The sequence below is a fragment of the Kogia breviceps genome, chromosome 16 (genome assembly GCF_026419965.1).
Source record: "Kogia breviceps isolate mKogBre1 chromosome 16, mKogBre1 haplotype 1, whole genome shotgun sequence".
Taxonomy (NCBI): Eukaryota; Metazoa; Chordata; class Mammalia; order Artiodactyla; family Physeteridae; genus Kogia; species Kogia breviceps.
Window position 1 is genome coordinate 23,969,986 of NC_081325.1, and position 14,351 is coordinate 23,984,336.

The 14,351-nt window shown below is 45.2% G+C and overlaps 1 protein-coding gene across 11 annotated transcripts in view; it reads left to right on the forward strand.

Moving 5' to 3' along the window:
- The window catches only part of ENOX1 (ecto-NOX disulfide-thiol exchanger 1), a 615,060-nt gene that overhangs the window by 515,787 nt on the left and 84,922 nt on the right, over nt 1–14,351 (forward strand). For all 11 annotated transcript variants that reach the window (XM_059042210.2, XM_067016825.1, XM_067016827.1 and 8 more), the window contains one exon: nt 2,385–2,569. In XM_059042210.2, the coding sequence (XP_058898193.1) occupies nt 2,385–2,569 (185 nt within the window). The remainder of the gene's footprint in view (nt 1–2,384; nt 2,570–14,351) is intronic.

Sequence of the window (14,351 nt, forward strand, 5' to 3'; positions counted from 1 at the left end):
TCGTACTCTTGGGCCTACCCTGGGTCGTCTCCGATTTTACGTCAGTCCCTGAAAGCTGTACAATTGGCAGTTCCTCTCTTTTGCGCACACATATACACCAAATAAAATTTCCTTTATTCATCCTCTTCAGCCTCCAGTTCATTCCATGCGCCATTGCCAAACCAATCTTCCTAAGTCAGCGGTTTCATCACGCCCTTCTGCTGCTTCGGCACCTTCAGTGGTTCTCAGTTGGCCTCCCCATTTGACCCTACCTCTCCATCCTGACTTCTGAACCTCCATCCTCTCTCATCACCTGGCATGGTTCACCTTTCTCTCACTGCTTCCAGACAGACTCTTGCCTTTTGGTCAAGCTTCTCTGCTTCCTGCCCCAAATATTCTGTCTTCAGTTCTCATCTCTGGGCTTTGTTTCTGCTGTTGCTCCCAAGTGAGGTGCTCTTCCCCAGTACTTGGGCTTTCACCCTTCAAAGCCCTCTTTTATTAATCCAGTCTGCCTTTTCCTTTCTCTTCTCTGAATTCCTGTAGGATGGATTCTCTTGCAGTAAACCTTGACACTAAATTAGTCACTTGTTTATGTATCCAACCAACATTTATTGAGTGCCTACTGTATGCCAGGCATCAGGCTCTTCTCTCTTGCTTTGAGTGTGTTCCTTTCAAACGTATTGGTTTCTATTATATTTCAAGCTCCTCGAGAGAAGAGACATACTCTGTCTCCTTGTCTTGTGATCCAAGATGCCCGGACAGGCTCCGGGCGTGGAGTACATATGCAGTAACTGCTTGTCGACTAATTGATCCCTGATGGTTTGAGGTAGGGAATTTTCTGGTTAATTGCATGTTCCATTCGATGAGTATTTCAGTGTGTACTATACACAATCATTTTGCAAGGTAGAATACCATAAAACACTCAACTATAAAACTACTATTAATGTAATTTGATGGTTGATATTTAAGGAGAGAACTCACTGGGGTTTCAGAGCACCTCCGTACAGATCTGTCACCATTGCGCGGTAATATGTGGGTGGAACATCTGAGAGGCTGACCTCGATTTGGCTCTGGGATTGGGGTTGGACGTGGTGTGGGGTGCGGAAATGCTCCTGGACCGAGAACCTGCTGGGCAGGGACTCCACGCCATGCCCTTACCAACCGGAAGTTACTTCTTTCAAGAAGCTTCTGATAACAAGCTTTTAACATATCTTCGCTTTTCTCTTGCTTACGAAAGTAGAGAATGGATTTTCTGAAGCGGGGGGAAGAAAGCCTGGGAAACTGGTGAGAAAGTAGAGGGGGAGCATTTGGAGTTCTTCTCAAACAGTCTGGTACGAGCTAAACGCATCTGGCTGGCAGGGTAACCTAGTGACAGGCAGCAGAGACTCTGGGTCTGAAGGCTGTTGATGCTACTCTCTTCGTGGGATCAGACAAGTCCTCTAACTTCCCTGAGCCTCATTTTTCTCATCTGTAAAGAGGGCGTGGTTAAGAGCAGCACCCACGTCAGAGGCTTGATGGGGGGGACGAAGTGAGTTAGTTCATGGTCCAGCGTCTCCTCTCTAGAGAGTGCTTAGAAAGCTATTGTGATTATTGCAGAGACCACCAAGCAGCAAGCCGGAAACTAGGGAAGGGAGTCGCCATCCCCAATTTTGTTTTGAACCACTCACTCTGTTTAATTCCATTTCCGTTGTTTTTGGAGCCTTGAGATGCGTAAGACCCTGAATTAAGTGTCTCGGTTTCTCAGTCAGGTGGAGATGTGAGTGAGCTCTGAATCTGCACATAGAGAATTTCAGGTTTCAGGAAGGAGTATTAGGGTAGGAATCTGTTGGTGAAACAGATGGAACCAGGTCAGCATTCTGATAGGAGTCAAAGGGAACTAACTAACGGACTCATGCAGTCAGTCTGACCCGACAGTAGAGCAGGAACAGTGTGTGTGTGTGGATTAATCCTCAGCTCCCCTGGGCAGCTGCGGCTGCGTGCCTCCACTGGGGTGCTGCTGATAATTTGAAAGAAAGTGGCCCTCCAAGGAGCTGAGCCGTCCTGCAAAAGGGAAAGGACAGCCACGAGGTAGATACGATGGTTGCCTGGAATTCTGAAAACTCTCATCACCTAGCAACATGGATCCGTTTCTGAGAGGGAACCTAGGATCAGGGAAGAGGTCAAGAGACAAGAATTTGGAAGGAGTCAATCCTGTGCCCACAATCACACATAAGACAGGACAAATAGGATAGCGGAAAAATTCCCAAAGAAGCAATGCTCACCAGCTGCAAAATAAAGCACCCCAGGGTAGCTCATTTGGGTTCGGTACAAACGTTAAGAATCCGATTTAGAACCCCTTTCTCACTGAAGGCTGTCCCTCTAAGAGAGAAGGTCACTCACTTGAACTCATTCTGTTTGCCCCTCAGCCCTGGCCGCCCAGGCCTACGCGCTTAAAGAAGAGAACGACAGCCTCCGGTGGCAGCTGGACGCCTACAGGAACGAAGTGGAGCTGCTGAAGCAGGAGAAAGAGCAGCTGTTTCGAACGGAAGAAAACCTGACCAAGGACCAGCAGGTGCAGTTCCTGCAGCAGACCATGCAAGGCATGCAACAGGTACCTGCGCCCGCATTGGTGTCTCTGTTCTCGAGAGAAAGAGACGTGCGTATGCAGTGGCGGCTATTTGCTGGGAAAGGTGGAGGAGAAAAAAGAACAGCAGAAAAGCTGAGTGGCTAGGTCAGGAAAGTGCTGATGACCGTGGAAGGGGAGGGTCAGGGGAGAAGCCACACTAAAGAAATAGGTTGAAGCACTACATGCTCGAAGTGGGAAGCAAAGGAAGAGAATCTAGGAGTTTGCAAGCTGCGTCCATAAAATTTAGCCTCATGGCAAAAGGTGAGAAAATCCTTGCCAGCTGTGACACCAGTGTTCTGTAATCTTAGAACTTCTCAACTTAAAAGCAGGCAGACTGATTTCTACAAAGGCGTGGCGAGTTTGTTTTTGAGATCGATGAATACGTCAACTGTATTATTTCCATTTCTCTTGGATGATACTTAGGATGTAGACCGGTTCTCTGAACACACTCTGTATTTCAGAAAGGTTTGTCGATGGGATGGATGAAGTACTAAAATTTGGGGCGATGGGTAACTTGAGAAACAGGCCAGCGTCTCTGCTCTTGTTAAAGACGGACAGGCTTCGTCCTGACACACTCAAGTTAAAGCTGGGTGTTTCCAGCTCATGTAAGAAAGAGATAGAAGCTGTGGGCTTTGGAGGAAGCGGAAGGAACGTGGACTGTGGGAAATGAGGGCCTCAGGGGGTGGGAAAAAACAGCACTGGCAGCAGAGGGTAGAATCAAAGAGTCATAGCTGGATTTATACCTGAAAACATTGATTGATATGTGATACCCTTAAGGTGTGTGAGTTATCTTAGAATAATATAGGCTAAATTATCATCACACATGGTTATTTGTATTACTCCTCTGAATATATAAATCTAACCACTCTTTTCTGGAAAGAACGATTGTGTTCTATAAACAAGGAAAATATAAGCAAGACAATGGGCAGTTATATAGTGAGTAGGATATTTTTTTCAAATTCCCCCACCAATATTGACGGCTCTCTAAGAGCAGGAGCCTGAATTGCCTACAAAAGTGTCTTAATGATTAGAGGTACCTGCTGCTAAAACCTCTGCCAAGCAGGGAAAAAATAATTGAGAGGAAGGGATGTAAAAAAGCGTGGATCGGGATATAAACAAGTTAATGACCAAGTCACAGAAATTCTGTCTTAAACAGTTTTGGTGTCTTGGCTTTGAGTCCTAACTCGCTGATGTTCACGGTGTGTGTTAGACAACTCAGCAAGATTCAGAGGTCAGAACCAGCCAGGAAAATGTCATTACAGGCGGGGCTCAGGCCCCCGCACTTGGAAATGGGTGTGAACAGCTGCCGTGGGGAGCTCCCGGGGCTTGTCCATCTGTCCGCATGTTGGGGGTGATTGGCGCCCTTGCCAGGAGGAGGAGCGTCCTGCCGTCTCTCCTACCTCATGCGTCGGGCCCTCTTTTCCTCCAGGAAAGACGACTCTGGTTGCACGAAAAGTTGATAGAAACCTTTAAGCTGTATATAAAAGTCCGTGCCACTCTCTTACTTCGTCCCAGCTGACCGTCCCCCTCCCCGTGTCCTCAAGTCCATTCTGAACGTCTTCGTCTTTACACTACCAAATGTAAAATAGATAGCTAGTGGGAAGCAGCCGCAAAGCACAGGGAGATCAGCTCGGTGCTTTGTGACCACCTAGAGGGGTGGGATAGGGACGGTGGGAGGGAGACGCCAGAGGGAAGAGATATGGGGATACATGTATATGCTGATTCATTTTGTTATACAGCAGAAACTAACACACCATTGTAAAGCAATTATACTCCAATAAAGGTGTTAAAAAAAAAAAAAAAAACCTTTAAGCTGGTTGAAAATTCAAATCTGAAAGAAGTCAGGAGGCAGGCGAGGGTGAGCTAGCCAATCAGGAAGAAGCATGCAGGGGTGTCAGCGCCCCGCCCTGGTCCACACTGGAGCCCCTGCTATGCATCCCCACTGAGCTCCAGCCCCTTAAGGGAGCAGTTCAGTTCTCAAGGCTTCTACATTTGCAGAATCTCCTGGTCCATAGGAAATGTACTTTACTGTGTGTGTTTTGTTTTGGGGGGAATTTTGTTTGGGGGTTTGTTTTGGTTTGTTCTGGTTTGGTTTAAACCACAGAAAGTTATTGTCTCACAGTTCTGGACCTAGAAGTGCAAGAGCAGGGTGTCGGTAGGGTTGGTCTCTCTGTGGGCTGCGAGGGAGAGTCTGCTCCGGACTTTCCCCTTTCTTCCTCAGGTTTGCTGGCGAGCTTTGTCCTTCCTTGGCTTGTAGACGCATCAGCCTGCTTTCTACCTTTGTCTTCAGATGGCCTTCTCCCCGCCTGTGTGCCTGTGTCCCAATTTCCCCTTTTTATAAGGTCACAATTTGTATAGGATTAAGGGGCCCACACTATTCCAGTATGACCTCATCTTAACTAATGACATCTGCCGTGACCCTGTTTCCAAATAAGCTTGCGTTCTGAAGCACAGGCTTTAGAACATCACCATATAAATTTGGGGGGACGCAATTCAATCAACAGACACGAGTAGATAGTCAAAATATATTTGTTGAATGGAGGAACGAATGGACAAAGGCACAGAGGCAAGAACTCGCCTGGTGCCTCTGGGGAGCTCTGGGTTGTTTGGGATTCTTGGATCATAAAGAGCAGGGCGGGCAGGGTGTGGGGAGAGGTGATGCCCTAGGGGTCCGTGTAGCACCTCCTTAGCACGCGGAAAGCACTAGCTCAAAGGCAGCTGTTATGATTTTCATTTTCACTAGTCGTTAGGTGGATGCATGGCGATCACTGTGGCAACACATCTTTAATATAGTTTTAAAATATATGTGCTTATTTAAGAGTCATCTTTCTACCTTACCGGCTTTGAGTGAAGCCCCACAACTTACCAGTTTGAGCCCCACTGCAAAGGATTCTCCTGACTTTAAAACCCACCCTCAATCTGCCCTCTGTCCACTTTATATCAGAAAAGCATCGTCTCCCAGGCAAGTCAACAGGTAGAGGAGAGGGCTGGTCTCTCATATGTCATTGTTTTAGCAATCCATGTAGGGGAAATTATTTCTGCAACAAACAGAAGAATATAAACAGTCTTAACAGCCTTAAGACTAGCATAAAATTTGTAGAATTGCCTCCAACTTTAGCCAAAAAGTTTCTAACCTTTCTTCTTTTCATTCCTGAAGGAATATGTTCACTGACTTCACATGGTTTCTCATGAGTTCATGGAGGAAACATTAAGGGCAGGGTTCTGACAAATGACAAAGCCTCGGTTGACTTTGTCTGGCTGTTTCTTAGTCTCCCCTTGCCTTGCATGTGAGCCACGATTTAATATTAGAGGTTTCACACAAAAGGAAATAATAGCTTGTATCCATGGTAACATGGTGGCCTTAACCTGATCTGAAGCTGGCAACAAAGTTAACCTGTCTCTGCCACAGGGAGAGTAAGGTCGGGGGCTTTCGTTTATATCTTTAGGTATCCAAGAAAAGCATACCCATATTTGAAATTCTTATTTACCTCCAGGTTTACCACACTGAATTATTTTCTTAGGTCGATCGAGGTAAAATTTACACACAAGAAAAATACTCTTTTGAGGGTTCTCTGAGTTTTGACAAATTCATACACTCATGTAACCGTCGCTACCACAATCAATATATAAAATAATTCCATCACCGCCCCCCAAAATTCCCTTATGCCCCTTTTTAGTCCACCCCACTCCCAGAAGCCACTGATTTGTTTTCTACCCTCATGGTTCTGCCTTTTCAGGAAAGTTATGTAAGTGGAACCGCACTGTATGCAACCTCTTGAGTCTGGCTTCTGTCACTCAGCGTAACGAATTGGGGATGCATCTGCGTTGTTGTATGTGTCTGTTGTTCGTTCTTTTTATGCTGAATGGCGTTCCACGGTAAGGAAAGGCCATGCTTTGTTTATCTAGTCACCAGTTAATGGACATTTGGGCGGTTTCCTGTTTGAGGCCAATATGAATAAATCTGCTATAAACATTCACTTACAGGCTCTTTGTTTGGACATAATTTTTCATCTCGCTTGGGTAAATACCTAGGAGTAGGATTGCTGGGTCGTATGGTAAGGGTGTTTGACATTTTAAGAAACTGCTAAACTGTTTTCCAAAGTGTCTGTCTCGTTGTGCTTTCCCGAGGGTTTACATGAGAATTACAATTGTTCTGTGTCCTTATCAGCCAGCACTTGGAACGGCCAGTTGGTTCTGTTTTACTCTGTCTTTTTGAGCCACTGTAATACGTGTGTATTAGTATCTCGTTATGGTTTTAAGCACACCTGAATTTAAACAGGATCTGTATTTTTATTCACGAGGATAAGTCAGTATGTCATGTTTCTAAATAACCAACTTACAAATCAGAATTCTTTTTGAAGCCATGTGTAAATCGTATTGATAGGACTGGTAAATATTTAGATGATAAGAGGATACCATTATAAGCTGCTGGTCATAAAACTGTGAGTGACTAATGATGATTATGTCAGAAGGGTCCCTCATACATAACTTCCAGCTGATGCTCTTTATTGCTGTTAGCAAATGTCATCTGAAGACCAGCTGTCTTAGGCCAGTAGACCATTAGCCCGCGTAGAACTAACACTCTTGGCTTCCCGTTATTAAAGATCAGGGCTAGTCAGCTGTCTTGACAATTTTCAGCAAGGGAGACCAGGGAAAAAAATTGGGGGAAAGAGGACTATTACGATCAATATCATTTTAGAAATTAAGTTATTGGGTTTTTTTCCCTTATGCTCAAAGAGCAGTAGATGTGGGATTCTCTGTGTATGTATTACAAAATCTAATCTAGACTAATTTTATAGAAGAGGACAGAGAAATACAATAATGTTACTTTCTTAAAATACACAGTAACCCCAGCTAGTTTTGCCAAAAGTTGGTCAAGGATCGGTCTTTGGGATATATGTTAAGAAATAAATGAAAGTGTGTTGAAATGAGAACATCGGTGAGTGCTCTGACCACTTAAGGAGAGGTGAGCATCTCTTGTGAAATCTTCTTTAAACGATTCAGTTGCTTAGTGAGTACATTTTTAGAGATAGTGAAAAGTTTGTGTTCCAGTCCCCTCCTGTTGTCCTATGTAATGAAGTCTCACGTGTACACGTCAAAGTCAGGATCGTTATTATGGCAGCAGGAGTCATATCAAGGATTGCGATGAAGATGGCTCTGCTGGGGTGGGGGTGGTTTTGATCATCAGAAAACTTGAGGGGAAGACAGGTAAAATGAACTTACCCAAGACAACTTCAGATAATTTCTTTCTAATTTCTGAAAAAAAGCATGTCCCTTAAAAATTTTGAAAATCCTAGAAAGGCCAGCAGCCACTGTTGGCACTGGCCTTCACAGGTGGTGCTGCTACAAAGAACTTGGGCGAGGTGCTACAGACAGGTAACAGGGGTAAATGCAACAGGGGTCTCTGTTCTCTTGATAACTGTTCACTTGTCATTTCTATTTTTATTTTCTTTCTGAAGTGCCCAGCAGTCATATAAGGGACCTACGAGGCTGATGCTCTGTGCCCATTGTCCTTTTTCTCATATTATCTGTTTAAACTTTATCTTTTATCCTTTCCACTGAAGTTTCTATTTGATAATCATGTTATTTTATTTGCAAATGTCATTTCTGTTCTTTGTTTACTATCTTTTTCACACAGTCTTACTTTTTGGTTGCAGCATCTTCTCAAATCTTTTTTTTGAGAATACTAATTAGCATTTTTTAATTCTTATTGTTCCTGAATCGTTTCTATTTACTCCGGGACTGGCTGTTTGGTTTCTGTGTCTCCGTCAGTCTCTTTCATGCTCCAGGTTCCTTCTCACGTGAGGTAATGCGTGGTAGCCTGTTTGTATCGGGGATGAAGGGCTGGGGTCACTTTTCTAGGACTCCGTGTGGCTTACTGATGGCTGAGTCCAGGTCACCTCCACAGCTGAGTCTTTCTCCTGCCCGGTGGCTCACTGACTGGCAGGTTTCATTTTGAGGAGAGTTGGGAATTCCACAAAGGCCAGAGTCTGTCCTACACTAAGAACTCCATGGAATTCCCTTCCCATTCTCTCTGTTCTTTTAAGTTTAATCACTGACAGACATTTTAATTGCCTGTGGAGGAAGGAAAAAGCAAAAGCAAACACACATGGACCAGGTCTGACATTTGGAACAAGAACCTGTTTCAGGGGTTTTAGCTTAATCCAGTTGTTGAATGAATCCTCGGTTAGCATGGTGCCCGGGGAGGGGATGGGGGAAGAATATTCCATGTTATTCTGGCTTTCCAGAAACAAGGGAAGGGAAGAACAGAGAGCACATTTTCTGAATGTCTAAGAGGCAGGAACATAGGAACTTAAGGCAGCATATTTTGGAATATAGACGCTTCAGACTGAAGAAGCAGATCTGAAAATTAGAGGGGTTTAAGAGGAGAAAAGGACGATAGTCTGAAAAAGGTGACAGGAAGAGGCTGCAGTATGTACTAACAAGAGAGAAGTTGGAGCTTTACGTGGGTTCTTTAAAAATATGACACAGGGGGGCTTCCCTGGTGGCGCAGTGGTTAAGAATCCACCTGCCAATGCAGGGGACACGGGTTTGAGCCCTGGTCTGGGAAGATCCCACGTGCCGTGGAGCAACTAAGTCCGTGCGCCACAACTAGTGAGCCTGCGCTCTAGAGCCCGCGAGCCACAACTACTGAAGCCCACGCGCCTAGAGCCCATGCTCTGCAACAAGAGAAACCACCACAATGAGAAGCCCATGCACTGCAACGAAGAGTAGCCCCCGCTCTCCACAACTAGAGAAAGCCTGCACGCAGCAACAAAGACCCAACTCAGCTGAAAATAAATAAATACATTTTTTTAAGTTCAAAAAATATATGTATGCATAAAGACATATTCACACACGTATCTGGAATTTTTATGAGCTGTGGCTGCAGAGACATAATCCATGTTTATTTTATTCTATTTCGACTTACCCAGATGAAGTTTCTTTCTTTCTGAATAGAAAACAACTCGCAAGGCATTTCCCACATTCATGTTAAAAGTCTTTGATATTTTGCTAGAATCAGAACAATCATAAAAACATGTACGTCTCTCAGATGTGGCTTTACATAGGTTCCAGGGCAGGATATCGAGGTTCACAACGCTGCTTAATTTGGGGTCTACCGTGGTTGTCCTTCCTTAACTACCCCAGAGTTTGTCATTTCATTTTCTACCTATTCTTCAACCAGTACTTTGGATGATGCATTGTAATAGCAGCCTGCGTCATGGGGATGATAATCCTCACTTATAATTCAGTGCCCCTTCCCTTTGGCTGCTAAATGTCAGCTGTCTTGGTGGCAGCATGTGCATTTTCTAACATTTGCAGATCACACTCCCTGGCACGTCTCAGAACGTCTGTACCCACTGCAGTGTGAGACTCTTGAAGGGAGGGTTGGGGACATTTGGAACGAGAAATAGTAACCAGTGCTCCGGTTCTTGGCTCAGGGCTTCACATTGTAAAGCCCAACCCGTTTGAAATGATCGCACCTGACATCTGCCTAGGGGCTTAGGAGTTACTAAGGCACATTCCCATTTGACTCCGGACAAGATACAAAGGACTCAAAGTGAAGCTCATGGAGAGGAAACCGCCCAGAGTTTTAAGCAGTTTCAAACAAGGGAGGACCATGGGCACCTTGCCGTTTTCACTGGACAGAGACCTTCAGATAAGGAAGGAGATACTCTGCCTTCATGGACGTGAGCGGCACCGAGCTTCTGCCCAAGAAAATGAAAACACCAAAGCAGTAGGAGGGAGAGGGTTTCCAGCTTGGCCGCTTTCTGCACAACTGTGTACAAATCAGCCTATCGGAACCTCAGGTTCTGCATCCGGAGAATGGACCCTGCCAGCCTCGGTCAGCGTTTGTGGCTGTAAAATGAGGTCATGTATGGTGAACGCATTTGGAAAAGCTGTTCTGCAAATGCAAAGTGCAATCGCCACGTTCCTGGGACCAACGTGAAGACGCGTAGAGGTTTAAGAGAAGACTCAGGCCTTGCAGAGTAAGTCTGGATAAATCCAGAGCTGAGGTTCCTGACCCTGGGGTGGCCAGCGTTGTTGCTCCGCCGCCCCTTACAGCCAGAGGACCTGCTCGCCCCAGTTTACTCTCAAAAACTTCTTCATTACTCCACTCCGCGCTCACATCTCAGGAGTATGAGCTTATCCCAGCTTCTCAGGTAGAACTCGAGACCCGGAGATGACGAGTGACTTGCCCAGGGTCCAACATGGACGTGGTAGAGTCAGCTTTCCAGCCCAGGCCTGCCTGACCACGGCCCCTGCATTCTCTCTGTCACCCCGTAACTCCCCACAGTGGACCAGGTGGAGAAGAGGGGCTTCAGGGCCACGGTGACCAGGGGAGCAGGACATGGGGAAGCTCTACCCTTCCGGCGCTCCTTGCTTGCGAGAAATATTTTTGGCAAAAACCCATTGCCTCTTTTCTGACTATGTCACAGCCCTTAACATGGTTTTGACATTAGCAGCGTAAGAGCTAGCAATAAGAAAGTGACACACGCGTGGCTTTTATTTATTAAATTTGAACTGTGAAAAGAAATCGCTTCACTTCTGGGATGAGAAAGAGAAGCCCTAATGAAGTTTAATTCTGGGAGGCTTCAGCTCACCGCTAGAGCTCCTGCTCTGCCCGTAATTAATTTGATCATCAAATGTATCCTCATTAGTAATCGTCTCTTCTGAAAGCAGTGAGGCTAGCAGATGAACGCATGTGGGAGCCAGGGGTAGAAATAATGGCATTGCCCTGCAGACCATTAAAATCGCTTGGCTTCTACCTTTTGCCACTTTCCCCAGTGTCTGCAGTAGGAAATACAGACCCTTGGGAGATTTGCAGCCATTCCCAGGATAAAGGAACTTGGCTTTTCCTGCACACTGTCAGCCATAGTTGGTGGATGACCTTTGAATGACCCTCCCCTCCACCGCCTCTTTTAGAAATTGCCCCTAGGCCAAGAGTACCAGCTTTCCAGTGAAATGGATCTTTTCTTGAACGCAGCAAATCAAAATGGGCTTTGACCACAGACACATACTGTTTGGCCGTTGCCGTATCTCCCTCCAGCCACGGACACGAAAATGAATCCTTGTGTTCTGGCCTTGACTCCATTTCTTTATAGTCTAACCATGCAAAGAAGCAGCCTCCTCCACGCTGAAACCCTGAACCCGGACGCACACGTGGCCGCCTGCGTGTAGCAGGTGTCACGCTCCCAGCCAGACTGATGTAATTATCCATCATCTCCAGTTGGGCTGCGGTTGCGAGGGAGTCGCGCTCCGGGGCTTTCTCCGTGCAGCTGGTTAGGAGAGGAACATGAGGGTTAGGGAGAGCAGCCCATTTCCTTCTCATCAGAAATGAAGGCTGTGAAGAGAAAACAGGGAGGAGTGTAGGGGGTGGGGAAAGAACACAACATGGAAGCAAAGAGGAAGGAGAAGAATGACTCTTTATCTGAGTGAGCGAATAAACAGAGCGGCCGAGAAGCTCGGGAGCTGCAGTTTTTCTGGGTCTAGGTTCGTCGTTTCGATTTTTGTTTTATTTTTCTTCATACAAAAGAGTATATGCTCAATGCAAAAAAAAACTTGGAAACCTAAAAGAAGCATATAAAAGGAAAGACATCATTCAGAGTGTCACCACCCAGATCTAACTATGGTTAGCACTTACATATATTCTTTCAGTCTCCTTCTCTCTTTGCACATAAACATGTAGTGTTGTCAGTTTTAAAGATCAACCGAGGGGCTAGCCAGACATAGTCAGTTAACGTTTCTGGACTTGTAACCAAAGGGTGGAATTGGGAATTCAGTACCAGGATGTTAGATGGTTAGTTAAAGACTAAGTGTTCTCCTCTGTTTAACAAAGAACCCTGAATAGTCATCAAGGGAAACTTAAACACATTTATAGCCCACTCCGGTGCTCACTTTATAGACCACCCACTTCACTCAGTTGATCACTGAAAAGACCCTGCCTCATGAAGTTCTTAATTTGATGCGACTTCCCCAGTTTGGTAATTACCTCTCCAGCTTTGGTGCTTTCTGTTTCATCTCTGTATGTCTCTGAGTCTCTCTCTCTCTCTCTCTCTCTCTCTCTCTCTCTCTCTCTCTCACACACACACACACACACACACACACACACACACACACTAAGTAAATGACCACAACAGCTTTATTTTCTGGAAGTACAGGGGGAGATAAAAAAGGAGAAAGTATATTTGAACTCTGGTTATAAGTTTCCAAGGAAGGGGCATTACAACTGGTACTTATAAAAGAAAGATGTGCAAAATGACAGTCCACACCTTTATTATCACCTTTTTCTTCTTTCGTTTGTTTTGTAGTTTATTGGAATTACATTTGTAATTTATTCTGCTGTCCCCCATGCATACACATTCCATTTTTTATGTCCTCCGCCACACCACCGCTTTAATTTATTTTAAGCCAGGCATTCCGGTCAGAAGGCTCTCATTGGCGAGCACCAGCACTCTCATTCACGGTATCAGAGATACATGTTTTCGCCCATGATTTACATTTTATCCAAAGTCATTTCCTGAACCAGTGCATTACACATTTTTCAGTCATTTAAACACAGAGTGGGACGCTGCACTTTTGTCCTTCACTAATTCTCTGTGCATCTTGTTTTCTTTGCTCCTGGGTTTATATTTCTTCCCTAGTGGTTTGTATTTCTTCAGTGCTACTCGCAATTTATTTCAGGAAGATCTGGGTAATGACCTAGCTGTAAAGTCCATAAAAAAGCTGTTGTGCTGAGTTTCTTTTTACAATATAATTTTCCCCAGGTAATCCTCCTGTTTATCATTTAGGGAGAAGGAGAAAAGAGGTGTTTGTGATGTAGTTTCACCGCTCTACATCAGACAACGTGAGCTCACATAGATTTCTGAGAGTTGCCAGGTCACTTAAGGAGCCCTCCGAGGTCTGACCTTTCCCTCATGGGTCCTTGGGTCTTAGTTGATTGGTCTGGTCTTTTCAGTCTGCTTTTCTGCCCAGCGGGTGATTGATGTGCTTGATTTTAAGTCCACGATTTGCTGGACATTTCTCATGGTCCACCCACTGTATAAAAAGCAAGGTAGAATGTGACGATGATGGGAATTCTGCTTTACATATAAAATCTGGACTGGAGATGGGCTCAATTTCACCACTATTTTTACCTCCAGAGAACTGCAGGATACAGACTGCTGAAGCTAGGAGGGGCATTGGTGAGCCCCTAGACCAGCCCACTTATTTCCTGATTTTAATCCAATAGAGTTTAAGTGACTGAGTTAAGCCGCATCCCCCCCATCCCCCCTCTCCCCTCCGCTGCTCATGGCTCCTGATTCCTGGGCCTTGGCTCCTTACTGGGCCTCCACATGCTTGCATGCTGAGACTGTTTTCGTTTTACATTCATTTATATCGATCTCCTAGCCCCCTGAAAAATGAGGTGAGACACAGGGGCTATGATTTCCCCCCAGCATGTTAAATAACTGTTAGTTTATTTTTTCTTCTGATATTGGAGTAGAGATTAATTCTGGCACCTAAGGCCAGTCTTTCATGGCTAATTTAGTCCTTTATAGCCAACAGCTCTCTGAATAAACAGGTGAAGAAAAGAACAAATTGTTGAGTCGCCACACGTTTTATTCTCAGCTATTGAAAACTGTAAACCATCTTCCCTCGTTCTTTTTTTTTTGTTTTTTTTGAGAATTGATTGATTGATTGGCTGCGTTGGGTCTTCGTTGCTGCGCTCGGGCCTTCTCCAGTTGCGGCGTGCGGGCTTCTCATTGCCGTGGCTTCTGTTGTTGCG